Source organism: Spermophilus citellus, assembly GCF_964194105.1.
Source record: "Spermophilus citellus genome assembly, chromosome: 2".
In the NCBI taxonomy this organism is placed as follows: Eukaryota; Metazoa; Chordata; class Mammalia; order Rodentia; family Sciuridae; genus Spermophilus; species Spermophilus citellus.
In genome coordinates, this window is record NC_138183.1 from 50,605,375 (window position 1) to 50,628,702 (window position 23,328).

The 23,328-nt window shown below is 38.8% G+C and overlaps 1 protein-coding gene across 1 annotated transcript; it reads right to left on the bottom strand.

Annotated features, from left to right (window-relative positions):
* Nucleotides 1-5,363: 5,363 nt before the first annotated feature.
* On the bottom strand, nt 5,364-22,392 carry LOC308642574 (interferon alpha-5-like; the record flags this gene model as incomplete). Its single annotated transcript, XM_081281704.1, has 2 exons — nt 5,364-5,840; nt 22,309-22,392. The coding sequence occupies 2 exons, from the start codon at nt 22,390-22,392 to the stop codon at nt 5,364-5,366; spliced, it is 561 nt and encodes a 186-aa protein (XP_081137830.1).
* Nucleotides 22,393-23,328: the final 936 nt, after the last annotated feature.

Sequence of the window (23,328 nt, forward strand, 5' to 3'; positions counted from 1 at the left end):
AAGGCCTTCAGCTGGCCACAGTTAGTGTGGTTCCATTGGGGATCATTGCTCCTTGGTCTCTGTCATACTCTGACAGTGCAGGGTGGTGAGATCCAGGCTATCATGCCAGGGAGGAAAAGCCTTCTTTCCTCTCCTTCTCTTTGTGATTTTGTCACTTTAATTTTTTTGTACATTCTTTTTAATGGTGGTTTACCAGGAAATGCATTAGGCTTTTATAATGAAGTCAGACAAATAATGGAAAGTAGAAGAAAGGTGAAAGCCTGCACTGCTTTTCTCTATCAGATTTTGTTTCTCATTTCAACTTTCCTAAAAAGCAAAACTAGACAGTTTGTGGGTAAAAGGGAAAAGAAATGGATGTCATAATTTCACAAAAGTGAAAGCAGGAAGTTACTCTCCCTTGACTATTGGTAGAGTGTAAGTTAGCCACATGCAATGCAGCCAAATTGAGCACCAGGGCCATGGCAGAGGGGAAGACTGAGGGCCAATGCTCAGGTGCCCAAGGCAGGGAAATGCCTGCTTCTTTCAGAGGCTCAAAGACCAGTCAATGGACTGCCTGACTGTTCTCCCATTTAATCCAGATTTGATCAACCATTAAAACTAATATTAAATGAGAAAATGCTAAAAGCTTACTCATGAAGAACATTATTTTCCCTTTTTTTGTCTGGGTAGGTGGACTCTAATCCTCATGTTTGTACCTACTTAATGCAGATGCACCCACTGGAAAGAAAACAAAAGAACTGATCTACCAGTTTCTTCTTTTCAATCAATCCCATTAAGTAAAGGAACCCTCATAAATATCTTTGCTGCCATTGGAAACTGTGACCTTCCCATAAGTGCATTACCAATGCTTATCCTCGTGGGAAGGCCCTACTCCATGTTTTGCTAAATGTGCTGCTCACTTATCTGCGTACATCCTTTCTGCCCAAGTACTACTTCATTTTGTTTTGTTTTTAAAGGAGTCTACATGGTGACCAAAATGTAAGAGATTTCATGGTTCCATGAATGATTTTCCCCATGCTGTGTTCATTTGCTGATCTCCATGGGTATCACTCTTGTCCCCTCTCATACCCTGCATGTGGCAGTGGTCTCCATGTCACCTGTGCTGAGAGCACTGATGTTGCCCACATCTCCATGGGAGAGCTCTGCAACATGTACTTCAGTATTCTCTCCCTTTGAATTGGAATTATTTGAGCCACTCCTTAATGCTGCCCATTCATACTGCGGCATCTCCTGGGGACCCGCTGCTGCCTCAGTCAATTATTTAAGCATCTGTGTTCTCTCTCTGCACTCTCCAGCTACTGTTGACCCTTTCAACTTTTCATGTCTTGATGTGTACATTGGTTTTCTAAGCAAATGAAACCCTACCTCTGTGCAGGTCCTACCTGGAGGCTTCTAATGACAGCACAGAGGAGCTATTGGAATCTTTACCAGGTTATCAGGAGCAAGTGTTTGTCTATGGACTATCTTTCTGTGTTCAGTAGGCCAACCTTGGCCTGTGCAGTGTGAGGCTTGGAAGGCAGGGAGGGTTGAGTTGCAGCTACCTTCACCTCTTGCTTCTTATAACACTGAGCCAAGCTTTCTCCAGCTGGTGTTTTCCAAGTCACTCAGGGTAGTACCAGGGATCTCCCTTTATCCTCCTCTATTCCTGTTTCCATACTGAGATAGAGCCCCCCGGCTGCCACCTTCACCACTTCCTTACCTGGTTTCCAAGACTTTCCACTGTATAATAAATTAACATCTGGATATGATCAGAAGATGGTTCCAGAGATGTTTCAGTTTAAGTTGAAAATACAGAGCCAAATATTGCAATTTTTGTACAAGGAGCATGACATGGGAAAGAATTAAAAGTAAAGTAACATTAAATAGGTGAACAACATTAAAAAATAATTAAAGAATGAACAGGGAAATAATGTTAAAAGATTTTTCAAGTCAGAGTGCTATGAGAGAGAGAGAGAGAGAGAGAGAGAGAGAGAGAGAGAGAGAGAGAAACAGAGAAATGAGGAGAAAGGAAGCCGACAGGTGAATAAAGAAATTGCAAATCTTTTTTGCCTCTCCTAAACTGAGTCTACAACAAGTGGTACAGAAAGAAAGAAGACAAAGACAAAAATCATTTTAAAATATAATTTTGAGTTTCCCAGGCCCCCCCCCCCCATCATCTGGAGAAGAATCTAAATTTTGGGTCTGTCATCTGAGATATGGTTTGAGTGATCCCTCCCTCACTCCAAGCCCCTTTCTGCAAGAAGAGCAATTCACAGGCAATTCCTGATCATCCTCTTAGGTAACCACATTATTCAAACTTCTTTAAACTTCCCAAAGTCTTCCCCAATGGATTCTTCCGCAGGCTGTCAGTTGGCCATTTCTGCATTTTTTGAAATCTCTTTACATTTATCTTGTTGTGTCTTACTCCTGAATCAAGGCAGAGTCAATCTTCCAAGTCATTATTCAAAGAGACAGTAAGAATTTTGTCTTGTCTAGGCTTGGTGGTGCATAACTTCAATCCAAGTGACTCAGGAGGGTAAGGAAGGAGGAGATGACAAGTTCAAGACCAGTCTCAGCAACTTAGTGAGGCCCTAAGCAACTTGGTAAGTTATAAGTTGTCTCAAAATAAAAAAATTAAAAGGACTCGAGTTGGGGCTTCATGGTAAAGCACCCTGGGTTCAATCCCTTCTTCCAAAAACAGAATGTTCTCTTCACTATAAAGTCATGCTAGATGATCTACTATGAATAAATTGCAAAACTAGCCACTTAGATTTTTCTTGTTTTTCCTATAGTTCCGTATCCAATAGGTATGCTCTCCTGCCTCCTAACATCACACACCAATGGGACTGAGGTGCCAGGAGACTCTGGAAGGCTGAGAAGGCTAGAGGGAAGGGTAGCACTCTGACCCTTTCTCCCACACACTTCTTATTTGCCAAAAAGACACTATCTGCATGGGGACAGGAGTCTTTGCCCTCTCTGAGATGGAAAATTAAGGAAATGGACTCTTCCAGTATTGGGGTCACTTCCTCACAGGAGAACAGCCTATTTTAGCTCTGGGAGAAAATCTTCTTGCCAGGACACAGAATTGTGCATAGAACAGAAGTTTGATTGCCAGACTTGAACTCTCTCCATCCATCTTGGCCAAGTAGGTGCTGTCTTCTTCTGTCACTATTTTAATAGCTTCCAAAGTGAAATGAATCAAACTTTCTCTTTCTTTTTTGTCACAGTTACTGTTACATCATTATAATGACTACTCTCCTTTAATTCTAAAAGTATTACCCAGGAGGAGCTAAAACTTCTCTTGGAAGTTTCTGGCAAACCTAAAGCTTTCATACAATCATTGCTTTCAGTTGATGGCTGCATACAATTGTAGAGAAAATTTATAGTCAGAAACCATAATAGAACAGGAAGCTGATGTATATATACTGGGGCAGCTTAATGAAAAATGAAGGAAGATATCACAGTAGGTTTTTGTCTTTGTTTTGTTTTTGTGGTTTTTCTTCCTTTTTGATTTATACTAGGAATTCAACCCAGGGACACTTAACCACTGAGCCACATCCCAGCTCTTTTACTTTTTGATTTTGAGGCAGTGTATCACTAAGTTGCTTAGGGCCTCGCTAGGTTGATGAGGATGGCTTTGAATTTGCCATCCTTCTGCCTCAGGCTGGAGAGCCTCCGGGATTACAGGCATGCACCACCACACCAGGCCACACTGGAGATTTCTGAATCAGAGAGGGAAGAAACAATTAAGATATGACAGTGACTGGATAGGATCCATGGAAGTAAGGAGAAAGGGAGTGTGTCACAGTACTCACAATCCACAAATGAAATGTTTATAAACACATGTACATATATGTATGTTATGATGATATTTTAAAATAATTGTATACTATGTACTGTTTATTATTCATAAACACACACACACACACACACACACACACACGAATGAAAAGCTGTGATCTGCAGCATGGAAGGAACTGGAGATCATCATGTAAAGTGCAATGCCTCAGGACAGGAAGACAAGTGTCACAGGATATTACTCACATGTGAAATAGAGAGAAGCTGATGTCATAGGAGCTGAGAGTGGAAGGGTGCTTACCTGAGGCCTGAGAGAGTGGAAGGTGGGGGAAGATGAAAAAGGCTGATCAACACTTGCCACAATACAAGTGGAAAGGGGCAAGGAGCTGGTGGGCAAATGCAGGCCATGGTGACTGTACAGAGCATGAACCTTCCTGGGCATTTGAAAAAGCTAGAGGGAGGGATCTTGAGATGTTCACAACAGAGACGTGACAAATGTTCAAGAAGATGAGTGTGTTTAACCTGATTAAATCATTGCACCAGACATAATATGGTATCCCACTAAAATGCACAACTTTTGTATTTTTATGTACTACCTGTTGTATTAAAAGCATCAGTACAGGGGAAAATAGGTGGGACTGGCATAATTAGTGAGAGATGAAGAATATCTAAACAGGAACCCCATTGGAGTAGGTGGAGAGATGAGTAAGAGAAATCCTGTTACCTTTTCCCTCAACTGGGGTATGATTTTCATGCTTCTCTTTAATAATATCCACATTTTGTTGATTTTCTGTTAACCTGAACTTGCCTAAAAATATCATGGCTAAGCTGATGGGAAAATGCAAAGATAATGATGTGAATGAAAGGAAATCAACATAGAAAACAGCATTTAGAACTAAAATTTTCATTGCTATTTACAATTAAAGGGAAGAAAGTGAAAATAAATATTTACACAACTACCAGGCACACTGATGCACGCCTGTAATCTCAGGCACTCAGGAGGCTGAAGCAGGAGGATCACAAGTTCAAAGCCATCCTCAGCAAAAGCAAGGTACTAAGCAACTCAGTGAGACTCTGTCTCTAAACAAATAAGGCTGAGGATGTTGCTCAGTGGCTGAGTGCCCCTGATTTAAACACCCAGTACCAAAAAAAAAAAAAAAAAGAAAGAAAAAGAAAAAAAAGAAAACATTTACCCAACCCCTCATCCACCTGCAAGAATTTAATTTAAAAATTGAAGAAGTTACAAATGAAGAATGCAAATTAAATTGATTAAATATACAGAAAATGTTTATTAATCATACTTTAAAGGTATACATAATAATACATAAAGAAAATAAATTAAATTTTATAAATAGTTAAATAAATAAATATTTACATAAATAAATAGATAACATCTGCAGCGATGTAAGGGACTAGTGCCTGTAGATTTGAAAGCAATATTGCCTAAACTGCTGAAAACATCTGACAGATTGCTTGAATTCTTGTCACAGTTACAGCAAGAATGAGAGTCTTTGAAGTGGCAGAACTTGTGGTAGTGTGGTAAGGTGTGTTCATCAGTGAGAAGCATTTCCCTGCTGGACCAGGTCTCATTCCATGCTCCTTAGTCTTCCATACAAGTTGGCTGATGAAGAGAAGGATTTCATGATTTCTGCTCTGACCACCTCCCAGGCACAAGGCAGGTATTTCTTCTCCTTCAGGTAGACGGTGATCCTGTGGAAGTATTTCCTCTTAACCCTCAGGGGAGCCTCTTCTACTTGTGCCTGCTTGGACCCACAGGCTTTCAGGTCATCCAGATGCTGATAGAGACCAATGAGAAAGGTATCCAGGAGGGTCTTGTCCCAAGTAGCAAAGGCCTCCTGGGTGCTGAGGAGGTTGAAGATCTGCTGCGTCATCTGGTGGAGAACAGCAACAGCTTGAGCCTTCTGCACCTGCTCACCCTCCAACAGCTTCTGGGAGAAGGCAAAGTCCTTTCTATAGTTCATGCAGGAGAAAGTGGGAATTCTCCTCATTTTTTGTAGGAGTGTCTCATTTTTCTCAGGAGTTTCAAGACCCAGGTTGTGTATCTGAGTCAGGTCACAGCCCAGAGAGCAGGTGTTCTTGCAGCTGAACACCACCAGGGCCATCAGGAAAGCCAAGGGCAAGGCCACTGGGGATCTTGCAGATGCTGCTGGGCTGCTTGAGATGAGTGATATTGCACCTTTGCCTCTAGGTTCTCTGAAGCCCTTGACTTGTTCCTATGTCTTAAATAGTAACTAATATGCTTTCAGTTTTCTGAATGTCACCAGTACTTTCTACTTCTGTTTTTGCTTTCCTTTAGGCATTCACTACCTATGCTTAGAGCAAAGTTTCCCAATCATTTTTTCATTATTGATTCCCCTTCCCTGTTCCCAGACCCTTTTTTAGAATTATTTTCTCAGCTGAAACTCCTATTTTTTATTGGGGGTAGGGGTTACTGGGGGTTGAACCCTGAGGCACTTTTACACTGAGTCACATCCCCAGCCCTTTTTATTTTTATTTTGAGACAGGACCTTTTAAGTTGCTATGGCTTCCTTTAGTTTCTGAGGCTGTCCTCAAACTTGAGATCTTCTTGTCTCTGCCTGGGGAAATCACTGGGATTAAAGGTGTGCACATTCATGCTCAGCCTATGAAATTTTAATAACAGGCATACTGTGTATGTATTTATATACACAATGGATATGTCTACTTTGTAAGTAAAAGTGTTAAATTTAAACATTGTATTCAATACAGAGTTTAAAATGTCTAAAACAAACTCAGTTAAAAATTAGGCTGAAAAGCTATTGGCATTGAACTTAACTGTCCAAATAAATTTACTTAGTGACTTTAATGAAACTAACTTACTTATAGAAATCATATGTATCAAATTCATGTTTGATGAAAACTTGGCCAGTTTTGAACATTAACCTGACTTTGAGAAGCAACTTCTTTCACAGAGTCATTGATAGTAGGAACCTTAAGGAATGTCATCTTTTCTCATGATGTTCAATTTTGTGGAATAACACTTTGGAACAGAATTATTTTTTTAAAGTGCATATTTCAAGGAAATGTTTTTTTCCTACTTAAATTAGTTTAGTACACACAGTGTAAAAATGAAGACCAGACTTTCAAAGAACTTGTCTTCTTTTTCCACAAGTTATCCAGCTATCCACCATCTTTGCAAGTAGGCATCACATATGCATAAACTCACACCAAGTACATATGGATGGAAATGATCTTTTTCTGCTTGTATTTGGTCTGTAAAATCATCCTCATGTGATTCACCACACTTTCCCCCTTTCTAGTGCAGTGGAATATATGCCAGCACCCCAGTAACATTTTGGAGTTACATGTTGATCTTGGGCAAAGCCACCAATGGGATGACACTCAAGTCCTTGAATCACTGTTAGAAATGGTCCAATCACATTGTCACCTGACTGGAATTCCTACACCCAGCTCTTTTATGAAAGCAAGGTAACTTTGTATTATGATCTAGTTACTGACAGTTCTTGCTTATCTGTTAAGAAACTAGAATCAGCTTAACTGAGGAATGTAGTTCAAAAATACCATCTCGAGGAATCTTTCCTTTGGAAAAAAAATTTTTTCCAAACTTTGGAAACTGCAAATGGTCCTCAAGAATTTCAACAGAAAAACACAAATTTAAAATCATAACATTATTTATTTAAGAAAATAAACCATATGTTTCTTTCTAAAAGTTATTGGTCAATTTTAAATGCCTCACGCACAACAGATTTTTAAAATAATCTCATTATTTTGGCATTATATATTTTTCATCTGTTGCAAAATCGAGGTGAGATAGTGTTTAGGGGCTCATAAAACACTTGTGTAATTGTTTAGAGGGAGCAGTAAGCATAAATTTTCTTTTTATTTCTTGACTTGACTTTGATATTTGCTAATGAGGGTAAAGGACAATTCAGTTTCCCCTCAGATAACCTCCTAGGCACAGGAGTTGTATTTCTTTCCCTTCGAATAGCAAGTGATTCTCTGGAAATACTTTCGGACTGCAAATCCCTAATGGAGACACAAAGCTTTTTCTATGTGTGCCACCTTCAGTTAATCCAGACTGAGATGAAGCCTAGAGAGTAGCTGATCGAGAAGGACCTTATCTCTGGCAGCACGGCAGCACGGTTGACCATCCTGCTGAAGAGAAGGAACATCTGCTAGAGCATCATATGGTAGAGACAGGTGGCTTCTGTCTTCTGGATTTGGGTAATCTTCCCTGTTTTCCAAGGAAAATGAAAGTCAGCTCTGTTGGTCAGGCATTTATGAGAGGGAGTGCTTTTCATCCGTCTTAATCAGAAAGATTTCCTTGTTTTCCAGGTCACGGTTCAAAGACATGCCCCAGCCAAGAGAGCAGGCAGTGTGGAGGCAGCACATCATCACTCCTGCTATTAGCTGAAAGATCTGGACCACTCTGAGATTCAGTGATTCAGTCTGCATCTGAGGGGCCAGCGGACACTGCCACACTGTGAGTCTGCTCAAGAGGTGGCCTCAGGCTCTTCAGAAGATGAAAGAAATCACTAAAGTTTAAAAAAGCAAAGACCAAAACTTTGACCTTTTGCATAATCATTTAAGTAGAAAGTCTTTGACAAAAAGAATTTAAGCCAAGAACCCCGCAGTTGAGCTCTGCAGTTGGAGACAAGCATCCTAGCTGGTTATGTCAACTTTGAACAACAGTGAACCTCCTTATCCTTGGTGAGGTAGAAACTGCCTGAGCTTTTCTTAGTTAGCCACTACACAATCTAAACTACTTTTTTTGGTGAAGAATTCATTTATTCAACGAGTGGAGGACTCGAGATGGTATAGGTTGTAATCACACAGATTGTGTGTTTAGGGTCCCGTGTGGGCACTACGTGGAAAAGCAGAAAAGTGTAGACAGTCAAGGGGTACCGGAAGTGACCAGAGTTGAGACCCTTTTAGGAGAGTTGGAGACATGGTCTTCTTTGGAGCCAGAGCAGGGAGTGTTCAGTGCCCCTCTATGGATGTTTTTAGTATTTTCCGGCAGTTAAGTTTTCAATATGATGGCACTGAAGAAGTTGGAAAAGTGAGGCATGTTATAACTCACAACATTATTTTGAGTTAAAAGATTTTTATTTATACTATATAAGAATTTCATATAATTTTACTTTCCTAAAGTTATAAGAGGCAAAGTCAATGATATTTCAAGATGATCATTTTTTCCATTGAGATAATGAAGTTTAATATATGATAGAAGGGTATATCATACATTTGATATTATATTTTGTTTATTATTAAAATATATTATTATATGGAGAGTAACTAAGAACAGAGTAGGGAAGAAGAGCATGAGAAGATGACTAACATTAAACAGGGATGAGAGGTGGGAGGGACAGGGAGAGAGAAGGGAAATTGCTTGGAAATGGAAGGAGACCCTTAGGGTTATACAAAATTACATACAAGAGGAAGTGAGGGGAAAGGGAAAAATAATACAAGGGGGAGAAATGAATTACAGTAGAGGGGGTAGAGAGAGAAGAGGGGAGGGGAGGGGAGGGGAGGGGGGATAGTAGAGGATAGGAAAGGCAGCATAATACAACAGACATGAGTATCTCAATATGTAAATCAGTGGAAGTGTAACTGATGTGACTCTGCAATCTGTATGCGGGGTAAAAATGGGAGTTCATAACCCACTTGAATCAAAGTGTGAAATATGATATATCAAGAACTATGTAATGTTTTGAACAACCAATAAAAAAAAAAAAGAAAAAAATATTCTCCAGTTTATTCCCATCTATATCAGCAGGGAAGCTTTAGAAGATGACTTTTTTCCTAAAGTCTTCCAAACACGATTATTGCCTACAAGTACCATGTCAAAGTGCAGATTTCCTCCAAATCCCATTGAAGACCAATACATTCTTAAGCTTATCATAACATGGTCCCTTTAAGAAAGCCAGGCGCCTCAAACTCCACCCCTCTGCTGACTAGAAGCAGTCAAGCTGCCTTTCCAAAGCAGTTAGTTTAGTGATAAAGCTAAGGGAGAGCTAATTTGCCCCCTGCTCTGCTTGGAAGGAATGTTCCTATTGCAGTGAGCTCTAAAAGTGGAAGCCTTAAGATACTATGGGAAAGGAACAATAGGAACTTGTGAGGTATGCAAGCCAGACTCACTTTTAAGATTCCATCACAGTGCTGAATAAAGTGGAAAGAATGCTGTTAAATCTGAGTTCTCCCCCTGTGGTGCTATTCCCTGCTAGCTTTACTCTTCCATTTCACCCAGCAAGTGAGTTTTCCAGAAGCTCTTTCCAATTTAAGGAGCTGATTGTCTCATGTAGCAGATCTGAAGAGCAAAAGTCAGGGAGATAAAGAAGTTTCAGTAAAAATCAAACTGAATCACTTGTAACATTTTTTTTGTTTTGTTTTTTAGATTGCACCTATGTTTTGGAAGAGCAAAACTAAATGCTTTTTCATTTGTTTTTATTCCCTGCTAAACCAACAGTGACTGAATTCAGAGGTCCTCTTGTACTCAACTAAAAAAATACATGGGAGAAATTTAACTGCAGTTGGCATTTTTGAGCTGTTTGCTAGAAGCAGCCATTTTGATAAAAGATGATGTCATTTAGAACACTTGGTGTGTTACTTTATTCTGGGGTACCAGTTTATATTAGCCATGGAATAGTAGTTTAATCATTAGATCAAATTTAGGTTTAATGATAATGGGGGAGTGGGAATAAAAAAAATCATGAACACCATCTCTTTATTTTTACTAACATTTTAAAAACCTTTGCAACAGTTCAAAACAATAGAAAACTTTTTACACTTTTTTTTCTTCCTATTTTCTGTTTCCATGTGTTTGTTCTTCCATTGACTAAACTTGGATAATAAAACTAGCCTGGTTGGTTTCACTTTCTAATTTTTATACATAAGTTAAAGCTGTTTTGTGTTAACAGAGTTAAGTGTTTAGAATCATCTCACCTGCTGGGCCAATTTCCTGCAAACCTTTTGTTGTGGAGTGGGAAGGGGGGTAAGAGTATTTTATTTTGAATTTCTTAGGCTTTTTTAATGCTGGAACTCTGAATTAGACCACATTATAGTAATTAATCTGTTTTATTTTTATTTACTGAAGTTTTCTAGGAGTGAGCAAGAAGATAGCAAAGAAGGGTAATAGTTATGTTGTTCTCTCACTTAATCATGACTGTTTGTATAGCATAATGTTATGTCTGCAGCTACTTTGGAAAATTGGCACTTGAGATATGTTTCAAACCTTCCACAAAATGTGTCTCTTTTCTTTGACAAATGTTAGTGTCTTAATCCTATTGCGTGAGATGTACTGGAAATGTTTGCAAAATGCAAAGAGAAACGGGGAATAAAAGAAGTTGTAATTTGTTTAAAAAAATAAAAATAAAAATAAAATATATTAATATAGCCCTATAATATACAGTATGAGCTTAAATAACATAAATTTATACAATTGAATGTATGTCGTATATTACATATATGAAATAACATGTATATTATATTTTTATGTTATAAGAACATATAGTATTGTATATAAAATATGTATAGTATATGTTATTCATATATATATATAACACTCATTTAATACATATATTTATATCATATTGAAGGACCCCAGCCCCATAACCTAAGGCCCGATTATGAAAAGTAGAAAGTATGCAGTAAACAGGGTGAGCTCACCACATAACCTGTTAGAAAGTGCACCCTGCCCACATCACAGGACATGCTTGAGCAAACTGGGATCATAAGCGGGAACAGGGAGGAAACAAAATGTAAACCTGTGAGATTTATGAGTTTTTCGGGAACCTATAGTGAAAAACAAGTTTATCATAGTGAAAAACAAGTTTATCATAGTGAAAAACAAGTTTATCATAGTGAAAAACAAGTTTACCCTTTAAGTGACTTGTACGCTGAATTCAAAGGGACCAATGAGACACCTGTTATTGTGCTAGGCGGGAAACAACTCCTTTTTCCCTATAAAAGATCTGTACCCCAAAGCCCATTGTGCCAGTTCACCAAAGCTTCCGCTGAGGTTTTGCTGTGCACCCGCAGGCGCCTGTATATTAATAAACTTGCCTCTTGCTTTTGCAGCCAGTGTGACGCTAGTTCTCTTTTGGACGGGGGATTTGAGGGTCTGGGGGTCTTTCAATATAAGCATATATTTTAATGTATTATGTCTATTATATATGAATACTATATTATTTATCTAATTATGAAGCATAATATATAGTATGCTTTAAATAAAATAAGCATCCAAATTATAACAATTTATGTTCATATAATATTCAAATAGACTTATATTTTATATTTATTGATATGCATTTAATAATATCAATATATATTATGTTTTATAGAAAATATATATTCATGTCATTTTATATATGTTAATAGCATATTTTATCAAATACAAATAGGTATTTCATACATTAAAATTATGGGTGCTTGAATATATGTCCTTATATAATAATCTAATAAATATATGTAATAATTTATAAATATTTGTATATGAAATATATAGTATACATTTATCATTTAATTTATATTGATATTATTTAATATATGTATTAATATTCATTTATATAATATATATTAGAATTATATGTCCATGTTATAAATGACATATAATGTATACATTATTTAAATTTTTATTTTAGTTCTACAGTCCAAATTTAACCAAATTAAGCAAAGAGAATTTTCAACTGCAGCTCCAATACATTCTCAGGAGCCTACACTTTGTCTCCTTTGAAATGCAAACTCTAAGACAAGGGATTGTCTGCTGGACTGGAAGGAGCAGAGAAGTTGCCACTTCTAAGGAATGCCTGGCTCAGAGGGAGGGAGACTACAGTACACTGGTGGTCCTTTCCTGGAACCAACATCAACAAGTTGAAACTGGCTATTCTTATCAATAGCAAGATAAATGAAACAATGGCATGCCTCATGTTCAGTTAGTATCAAACCAGATTGGGTGACTTTTTTTAAAGATATGAGTAAAAAACAGAATCATTAAGAAAACAAAAGGTTGATTCTCTTTATATATAAAGATAGTTAGATATTGATATACAGATATATGGAAAAATAAATATACAAAATAATATGAATACATATTAATTAATTAAATATATATGATATACATACATCTCTACATTACATATATGAGATACATAAAATACATATTTACACTAAAAATCCATACATCTATATAAAAATAAATATATGTTCATATAAAACATATAATGTATTTACATTTTATATATATATATATATATATATATATATATATATATATATATATATATCTCCCATTGACAAAAGAAAAAGAGAAACACAGGGAGTCCATAAGTAACAAAACCACAGTTGCAACATAGACCAGCCTACTCAGAGTCTTCAGCTCTTAAAAGCTGTATGGGGAGCGGATTTCTAGACTGATCAATGATTTCCCAGTGATCCTGTCTAAGTAATGGTAAAGTATTTCTCTTCATCTTCCATTTGACTCCTTCAGTGAATAGCCCCACTTGCTAAAGCCAAAGGTTACCTTAGTATTAAAGTAGGCCCAGGTTACTTACACATCAGTCTTATTTTCTTTTTTACATTGAGTCTTCACAGGCTTAATGATCTTTGTAAAACTCTTTGATTAGTCCAGCAATATATTCATATATCCCCCATTTACAAAAGAAAAATAGAAACACAGGGAGTCCATAAATAGCAAAACCATGATGGAACATGGATCAACCATATTCATATATGACTGAAATCCTACATACTCCCATCCACTTATTCAAATATATGTAAAACCTCAGGGACTAAGGCCTTAATTTTCACAGACAAAGTGCAAGCCTGAATTGTGGTCAGGCTAGAAGCATGAGCCAAATCAGAACTATACCAGTGACCTCAGGCTCAGAGCTCAGGGAGCTCACATCTGGAAGGGCACTCTGAAGGCACTGGAAGTGTGGCCTGAGATGACTAAAGCCTCTGAGTCATCTGACTTGCCAGCTGGTGGGTGCCTGTTAGTTTTAGCCTTCTGGGTTACCTGACTGACAAGTGAAGAAAAATTATGGTGATACTAGGTAAAACACTAAGGAAGACTTTATTCAGACATATTGGGACAGGCATCAAGACTGTCACAACAGAGGAGAGAGACAGGGTCTCAATTCCCAGTGCATCAAAGACAGCCTGACATTTGTAGCCAACCAGTAGAATGGGTGCAGTGGATGGAAAATTGCTAACAGAAGACATCAGGGGTGAGGGCATCTTTACCAAACCAACTTAACAGAACTCTTGTAAAAGCAGGCCTCTTTACCAGATATGAAGTATGGGACACAACATTGGATCAGATATCAACGGTGACCAATACCAACAGATAGGAGATTCTCATAAACCCAAATTACCAGGATTCTTATGACATCTGGACTAGGCAGAGCAAACATTGGGCCACAAAACCTCCAAAGAGTACTCAGGTCACCTGACTGAAGTTTGCACAAAGAGAATCTTTGACAGAACATTAAGAGTTAAAGAATAAGAGTCACAACTCTCTGCTGAACCATTTTATGGGATTTAGAATTTTACTTTAAAAGTGAGAATTTAGCAAACTGTTTTAATAAGATATAGTTTTAAAATTCAATCAGTACTGCTATGAATCTTGGAAGCTGTTTCTTTAAACTTTTATTTTGAAACAGTCTTAGGCTTATGGAGCTTCAAAGTTCCTCTCTTCTCTTTTGCCTAGCTTCTCCTAATGTCAACAACTTACATTACCATGGTACAACTACTAGCAACTAAGACAATGACATTGGAGCAAGACATTAACCAAACTTCACTCAGAGTTTCTCAAGTTTCCCCACTGATGTCTTGTAATGTCCCAAGAATCAATCCAGCATCCTACACGACATTCTGTCTGTCTCTGTACTGCCCTGCAGTCCCTAATACATACTCAGTCTTCCTAACTTTTATGACCTTGAGACTTGGAAGGATTCTGGTCACTTATTTAGCAAAAATCACCAGTTCCGATGAGTACAGTGCTTTCTTGTAATTAAACTGTTTGCTTAGGGGAGGAGCACGTAGCAGTGATGTGCTCTCACATCAAGGGATGACTTGGGGATATGTGCTATCAGTGTCTCATTACTGCTGATGTTAAACTTAATCACTTGGTTAAGGTGGTCTCTGCCAGTTCCTCGATTCTCCACACCGTGGTTGCTAGATTTCCTTTTCTATGTGTCACCAGTATCAGCTCACATTCAAAGGGAGGGAAATTAAAGTCCACCCTTAGAGAGAGGAACATCCAAGACCATGTGCATTCTCACATCATCATCATTAGACTGGCAGAAAGGAATCCTAAATTCCTATCTTCTCCCCTGGTATTGGTTATCCCCTGGACCACGATGACCATCTGCCTGCAGGCTTATACACCATCCTGTCTCCCAGGCTCCATAGAAATGTCATCTACTAGCTTTTCCTCCTCATAATTGTTTGTACTTAAAGCCTCCTGTTGAAAGAAAACTTGTTGTCCTTACATTACTTTATAGCATTTCAAGTACATCAAATTAGTATAGCTTTTATTTTTCCTTTCTTGTAAGACTAACACCTCCAAAGCAGCAAGTTTTCTCCAGGTTGTGTCATCAGATTGTACTGTGTTCTAATCCCTGCACCTCTTACAAACTCCTTATATTTTTTGGTGCTCCTTATTAGCTGGATTATATGTAGTTGCAGGTAGATGAATCACATCCTCCCTCTGCTTTGGAAATGTGGGTGGGCTGGACAGCTCAGTGTTCACTGGGTCTCACAGCCCAAATACACCCCATAACTCGAATCTTGCCTCCATGCTCCCAAATGCTTTTGAATATATAGCAAGTTAACAAATCTAGGATTTGAAGCAATATATGGTTACAAAGATTTTCAGGGAAGGGTTACATTATGAAGTTAATGGTATAACTCTTTCATATTATATAAACATCAAATAGAATGTGAATATAAAGAAAAATTACATGAACTAAGCAGTAAGCAAGGAAAGGTAGAGGTCATCATGTTTGAAAGATGTTAAGCACTCAAAGACAGCCAGGTTTATTAAAAAAAAAATAAGTCAAGGTGAATGTACTCCTGAACAAATTGCCTTGTCACAAATGGTGGAGAAGGAAAGAAAACGAAGGGACCGAAATTACTTCACAAATAAACCAAAACCCTCCAGCTCATCAACAGGAAAGAAGCAAAGGAAAGTTGTAGTTTCATCTTACAGAGAAACTCAAGAGATCCCAACTGAAACAATGCACCTTCCTTCCACCTGAGTGTTCACAATCACTTCAGGATTCACTTATCCATCAGTGCCATGCAGATTGCCTGAATCCTTCCTGGTCCTACCCAAATAGAGTCCACAGGGTCAGCTGGCAGCTGTGTCCTCTGAAGTCCTTTACTCTACTCTCTGCTCTGATAGCCAATTCAAAGCAGGACTAACAGAAGCTCAAGCCTTACTCAGAGTGAGAGTGAGAATTTTCTCCTGGTTGTAAAGTCAAGGAAAGGACCTGATTGTAGAAAGGAATTCGTAAAATTGGCAAATTACTCTTAAGAAATCTGGGAATAGAACCAACATTTGACCCAGCTATCCCTCTCCTCGGTCTATACCCAAAGGATTTAAAATCAGCATACTACCGGGTCACAGCCACATTAATGTTTATAGAAGCACAATTCACAATAGCTAAACTGTGGAGCCAACCTACATGCCCTTCAGTGGATGAATGGATTAAAAAAATGTGGCATATATACACAATGGAATTTTACTCAGCAATAAAAGAGAATAAAATCATGGCATTTGCAGGTAAATGGATGGCATTGGAGAAGACAATGCTAAGTGAAGTTAGCCAATCCCCCCAAAAAAATAAATGCCAAATATTTTCTTTGATATAAGGGGACTGACTCATAGTGTGGTAGGAAGGGGGAGCATGGGAGGAATAGATGGATTCTGGAAAGGGCAGAGGGGTGGCAGGGAAAAGGAGGGGGCAGGGGATTAGCAAGGGTGGTGGAATGTGATGGACATCATTATCCAAAGTACAGGTATGAAGACACAAATTGATGCCAACATACTTTTTATACAACCAGAGATATGAAAAGTTGCACTGTATATGTGTAATAAGAATTGTAATGCATCCTGCTGTCATTTACTTAAAAAAAAAAATTTAAAAAAAAATGAAGAAGGAGCTAAGACACCAGCCAACAGATTTTCCTTGAAATTCCTTGCAGCTCCATACCAGATGGGTAGCTCTCTTACCTCCAGCTTGCAGATGCTGGAGGTAGTGATGGATCAGGAGGGTCTGGACCGCTGAGCAGGCTAGAAGGAAGGGACACATTATGACCCTTTCTCCCCATGGACCTGTCCATTTCTCAAGGAACACCAATTGCCTAAAAATGGGAGTATTTTACCTCTCCACGAGACAAACTCTGGGATTGTAGGTTCATTTCTGTATCAGAGTCAGTTCCTTCCAGGATAGAGTTGTTTGTTTGCTGTTTAGCTCTTGGAAAACAAACAATGTCAGTGGAGACAGACTGCTTAAAACCAACCAAGCCAGCTCTTCAGAATGTTGATATCCTCATCCCTTAAAAGAAAGAAAGAAAGAAAGAAAGAAAGAAAGAAAGAAAGAAAGAAAGAAAGAAAGAAAGAAAGAAAGATTGATTGATTCAGTATGAGGATGGGGAATATAGCTCAGCGGTAGAGACATTGCCTCACATGCACAAGGCCCTGGTTCAATCCCCAGCAACAAAAAGTAAAAATTAAAAAAAAAAAAAAAGATACAGAATGATATCCTCCTCCCTACTGGCCAGCAGATGGTGATCGTCCTCTCTGTTTCCTTTCAACTATAGCTACTGTGACATCATTATAATAGGAACCTTCCCTCCTTTCCAAAAATATTCATAACAAGTGAACTAGAACTACTCATAGGAGTTTCTGACAAAAAAAGAACTTTGAACTTTTGTCCTCAAATGGGGTATGTGTTCTTTTTTTCCACATTTTTATTGGTGCATTATACTTGTACATATTTATGGGATTTGTTGTTGCATATTCACACATGCACACAAGGAGGAGTTGGGGAATACCAATTCCAGTTAGAGGGGAAGGAGGAGGTATTCCCACTCCAGGAAGAGGAGGGGGAGGGCGTATTCCCATTCCAGGAAGGGGTGGGGGAGGAGGTATACCAGGAAGAGAAGGGGGAGGGGGTATTCCCATTCCAGGAAGGGGTGGGGGAGGAGGTATACCAGGAAGAGGAGGGGGAGGTGGTATTCCCACTCCAGGGAGGGGAGGAGGTAGAGGTATTCCAGAAAGAGAAGGGGGAAGAGTATTCCCATTCCAGAAGGAGGAGGAGGGGGAGGTATTTCTACTCCAGGGAGAGGAGGAGGAGAGGGAATTCCCACTCCAGGAAGAGGGGGAGGAGGAGGTATTCCCATATCAGGCAGAGGAGGGGGGCGGAGGTATTCCCACTCCAGGAAGAGGAGGGGGAGGGGTAATCCCATTCCAGGAAGGGTTGGGGGAGGAGGTATACCAGGAAGAGGAGGGGGAGGTGGTATTCCCACTCCAGGGAGGGGAGGAGGTAGAGGTATTCCAGAAAGAGAAGGGGGAAGAGTATTCCCATTCCAGGAGGAGGAGGAAGGGGAGGTATTCCTACTCCAGGAAGAGGAGGAGGGGGTGGTATTCCCACTCCAGGGAGAGGAGGAGGAGGGGGAATTCCCACTCCAGGAAGAGGGGGAGGAGGAGGTATTCCCATATCACACAGAGGAGGGGGGGAGGTATTCCCACTCCAGGAAGAGAAGGAGCAGGAGTGGGTGCAGCATTTCAGTACCAGGCAGAGGGGGAGGTAGGGGAACTGCTACACTGGGCAGAGGAGGCACTGTCACATCAGGGAGAGGGGAAGGTGATGGAGTTGCCATGCCCAGGCTAGGCATGGAGGTAGAGGATTCTGTGCAAGGCAGAGGTGGTGGGGGTGGAATATTACAGCTGTTTCCAAAGGAGGAGAAAACAGAGTGTTTATGGCTGGTTTCAAACTCAGTATGAAAAGAAGGATGGGACAACTGTGACCCAGGCTGCCCCTGACTATCAGAACATGGAAGGGATGAAGGTGGTAGAGGCTGTGATACACTTGGCGTGTACTAATGGGACTCAAGCAGTAGTGTTATTTGCCTTGGAGACACAATCAAAGAAATCTCAGAACAAAATTTTGTCTGAGGTTCAGAAGGTGACTTTGGAACAGCTGACTCTCCACTTTCAGCCCCAGGTGGGCATGGAGGACCTTCTGACAGTGCCTTCACAGATGGTAGTGTTAGTATCCCACCCTCCTCTGTTGGGGGAGTCTATATAGATTTTGCCTCTAAAATCCTTTGAGGTTGCATATCCTTTCCTACTAATCTTAAAGTTTCCAGGCAGACATCTTCTGAGGTTGTCACTCCATTCTCAGCCCCTTGATGGCTACTGGCCACCTCGGTGTCCAGGGCAGGGTACAGCTTTTCTAGTTCAGCTATTTTGGTCCTCAGATCTTCAATGGCTTGTTCCAGTTGCTGAATTACATTTGCCTGTCCTTCAGACTTCATATCCAAAATTTCCTGCTGGGCAGCATCTGAACTTTTCTCCGGAGTTTCCAAAATAGCCGATTGAGATTCTGTTTCAGCATCCTTGGGCCTGTGTTCTTCATCAGGAGGTCTTGACGGTGGCCACATAGATGGGACTCGCCTGGGAAACAATAGGGCATCTGTACTTTTGAAGGGAAATGGATGGAAAGAAACCACAAAGGAACAGAAAAGAGCTCCTCCTTTTTCTTTCTTCACTTTAGTTAGTAACTTCTCTTATCCACATCTCTCTTCTTCCTAGGATGATAATGTTTCAGTTGAACTTCTTGGTTCATCCTTTTTGTGCTCATAAAGAAAATGTGGGGCAGTTAAACCAACATATGATGCAAAATAATATTAGCCTTCCATTTATTTTTTTTTTAAATAACTGACTTCCAAACCTTTACAATTTTGCTCATTCATTTTACATATTTTTCTGAGCAAAGGGCTCTTCCTGTCTCTGACTTACTTTCGCTTCATCTTGAGATTAGAAGTCAAATATCCAAGAAAAGGGAAAACCAAAAGTCACGAACCATTTTTTCCAAAAATTTTCAATACATCATTTTTCATTATCTGGTAAATATTCCTAGAAGTCAGTCATTGCAGCTGAGAATAAAAGCAAAAGGAAAATAGATGGAAGCCTGAATGTGATGAAAAGGAAAGTGGCTCCCAGATAGCATGATGCACAGAGCTCTTTTCTCCTCTTACTCAACTGCCACCTTCTCCATTTCTGCTCATTAATTCTATACACCACCTCTCAATAGGGTCACCATTTCCATCAATTATCTGGCTTAGTGAAGGTTTGAGTCCAGAGAGCAGCTTACTGACATTCAACATAGTACCTACGTATATAAGGAAAAACAATTGTTGTAATTATATATATGATTTAAAATTAATGCAATATTAAACATTAGTAGGAATTGTCTGAGCACCAATGCATGAAATCTGTTTGGACACAAATAGATATCAAAGAGTGAAAACTGTCTAGGAAAAACAACCTATGCTGTTTGTGAGATCACAACTTACATTTTTCTCTCTGTCTCAGAATACACAGTCAGAATTATTTATTATATTGGATTATTAACTGCTTTCTGTTGTTCCTCTTAGATATATGATAATGTGGTTTCTGCTGATTAGTGCTACCCAACAAGCTACCAATAAGATCACATTTGTTCTCCACTTTTGCTAAATGAATATAGATGTTAAATTCCATGACTTCGAAAAATGCATCAATTCATATTCTAAGCAACTTTACTTCCTAAAATACATACTTATACAGCAATTTTCTCTTTCATTCTTCTAATAGCAGGGTCTTCCACCTCTGGACTTTAAGAAAATATCCCATATTTTGAATGAATTCAGACCAATCTGAGAAGATCACTTGATATTGGTTCAAGAAAAAAGGCAGAGAGTTTTTTTCTTGGGAACTGTATCTCCTACCCAAGGCATTGCTATGCACAAAAAAACACATATAACTTGGGAGAAATTCATCTATTTTTTAAAATAAAATTGTTATAAATGTATTGAGAATGACTTTTTCTATAAAAATCTAAATACCAACATAAAAAAAAGAAAGAAACTTAAATATATCAGGCTGATCATTGACCAAAATTTATTTACCTTTGCATTCATTTTAAAAGCATTCATTGTTAATTTTGTGCTTCAGTTGAGGTTAAGAAGGATGGTGGTGGAATGTGATAGACATCATTATCCAAAGTACATGAATGAAGACACGAACTGTTGTCAACATACTTTATAAAACCAGATATATGAAAAGTTGTGCTGTATATGTGTAATAAGCATTGTAATGCATTCCGCTGTTCTTTATATTTTCAAAAAATCAGTAAAAAAAATCAACAACTTCCACAATGCATTTAGGAAGTTGTTTTTATGCTTGTCTTTCATCATATCGATACCTCCATTCATTTTCTCTTAACATCAACATGGCTAAAAGTGACACCACTAAGTTGACAGGAAAATGCAAAAAATAAAGATGTGCATGAAATGAGAACTCATCATAGAAATCATCATTTACAACTGAAATTTCAATTTTGCTTCTCAAGTTAAAATTGGGAAGGAATAAAAAATGTATTTACCGCACCCCTCATCCATGTCCAAGAATATAAAGGTGTTTCAAAACTAAAGAAGTTTCTACAGTAAAATATGCAATGAAGAAAGCAAAGTAAATTGACTGTATAAAAATGCTTTGTTTTATTCATCATACTCTAAATATATACATAGAACAGGAACAAAATAAATTAAATCTTATGATTAGTTAATTAAATGAATATTTAAATAGATAAATACATCTGCAGGGAGGTAAGGGACTGGTGCCTATAGAAACGCATCATTGACTGAAAACATACAAGGAATGGAGTGAATTCTTGTCACAAGGAACCATGAGAGTCTTTGAAATGGCAGAACTTGTGGGAGTGTGGTAAGGTGTGTTCTTCAGTGAGAAGCATTTCCCTGCTGGACCAGGTCTCGTTTCATGCTCCTTAATCTTTCATATAACTTAGGTGAAGAAAGGACGAATTTCATGATTTCTGTTCTGACGAACTCCCAGGCACAAGGCTGGTATTCCTTCTCCTTCAGGTAAACAGTGATCCTGCGGAAGTATTTTTTAACAGTTATTCCGAGAGCTTTTTCCCGCCTCACCTGGTGGGTCACACAGGCTTTCAGGTCCTCATGCTGTTGATCGAGGCCACTGAGGAAGGTGTCCAGGAGGGTCTTGTTCCAAGTAGCAAAGGCCTCCTGGGTGCAAAAAAGGCGCAAGATCTGGTGGGTCATCTCCAGGAGGGCAGCAACAGCTTGAGCCCTAGGCACCTTCTCACCCTCCAACAGCTTCTGGGGGAAGGCAAAGTCCTCTGTGTCATTCACGCAGGAGGAAGTGGGAATTCTCCTCATTTTTTTCAGGAGACTCAGTGCCCCCTCCTCATTTTTCTCAGAAGTTTCAAGACGCAGATTGTGTATCTGAGGCAGGTCACAGCCCAGAGAGCAGGTGTTCTTGCAGCTGAGCACCACTAGGGCCAGCAGGAAAGCCAAGGGCAAGGCCATTGGGGATCTTGCAGATGCTGCTGGGCTGTCTGAGATGGGTGATGCTCAGTCCTTGCTCCAGGGTCTCTGAAGACCTTGCTTTGTGTGGATACCTAAAAGAGAGAACACAGTAGTGCGATTTTATGAATGCCAGTGCCTTCTGTTTTTGCTTTCCTTTATGCATTCTCTACTTTGGTTTTCAGCAATGTTTCTAAACCATTCTAGTTTTCATTATTGCCTCCACTTCCAATGTTACCCTTACCTATCAGAGCCTTTTTACAAATTTATTTCTTATTAAAAATGTCATTAAATTTCACTTAGGATATTTATCCTTCATATCTGTATAGGTAGCGTATCTCTCTCTCTCTATCAAAATTATGAACTTATGTTTTTATTCAATATAGTTATGAATGACAATATTTAAGCTAAATTACACTTTAAATTTTTGAAATTTAAATGATCTTTATATCTGGATTTGTAATGACTTCATTCACTTGAAGTTAATTGTGATATGTCAAATTACAGTGACTCTAAATTTTCAAAATATATTATAAAACTGAGATAATCTGATCCTTCAATGCGATTATAAAACCTTTCTTAAAAGGATGAAATAATGTTAGATTGTTTTCTTTGCAATGATTTTTAGTACTTTGCATCATATGAGAAAATTATTAAAATAATATAAAAAATAATTTTTAATCTCTACAGTAGCTCAATTTTGTTGTGCATTTTACAAAATTATTGACATGACTTTAACTCGTGTAAGACATTTGGAAGTATCTGAAGATAGGGCAGGAACAGCAAGTGAAACAGAATTAGAAATGGAGCCTGCGAGGGCTGGGGTTATGCCTCAGTGGTAGAGCACTCGCCTAGCAGGTGTGAGGCCCTGGGCTGGATCCTCATCACCACATAAAAATAAATAAATAAATAAACAAACAAACAAACAAACAAATAAAT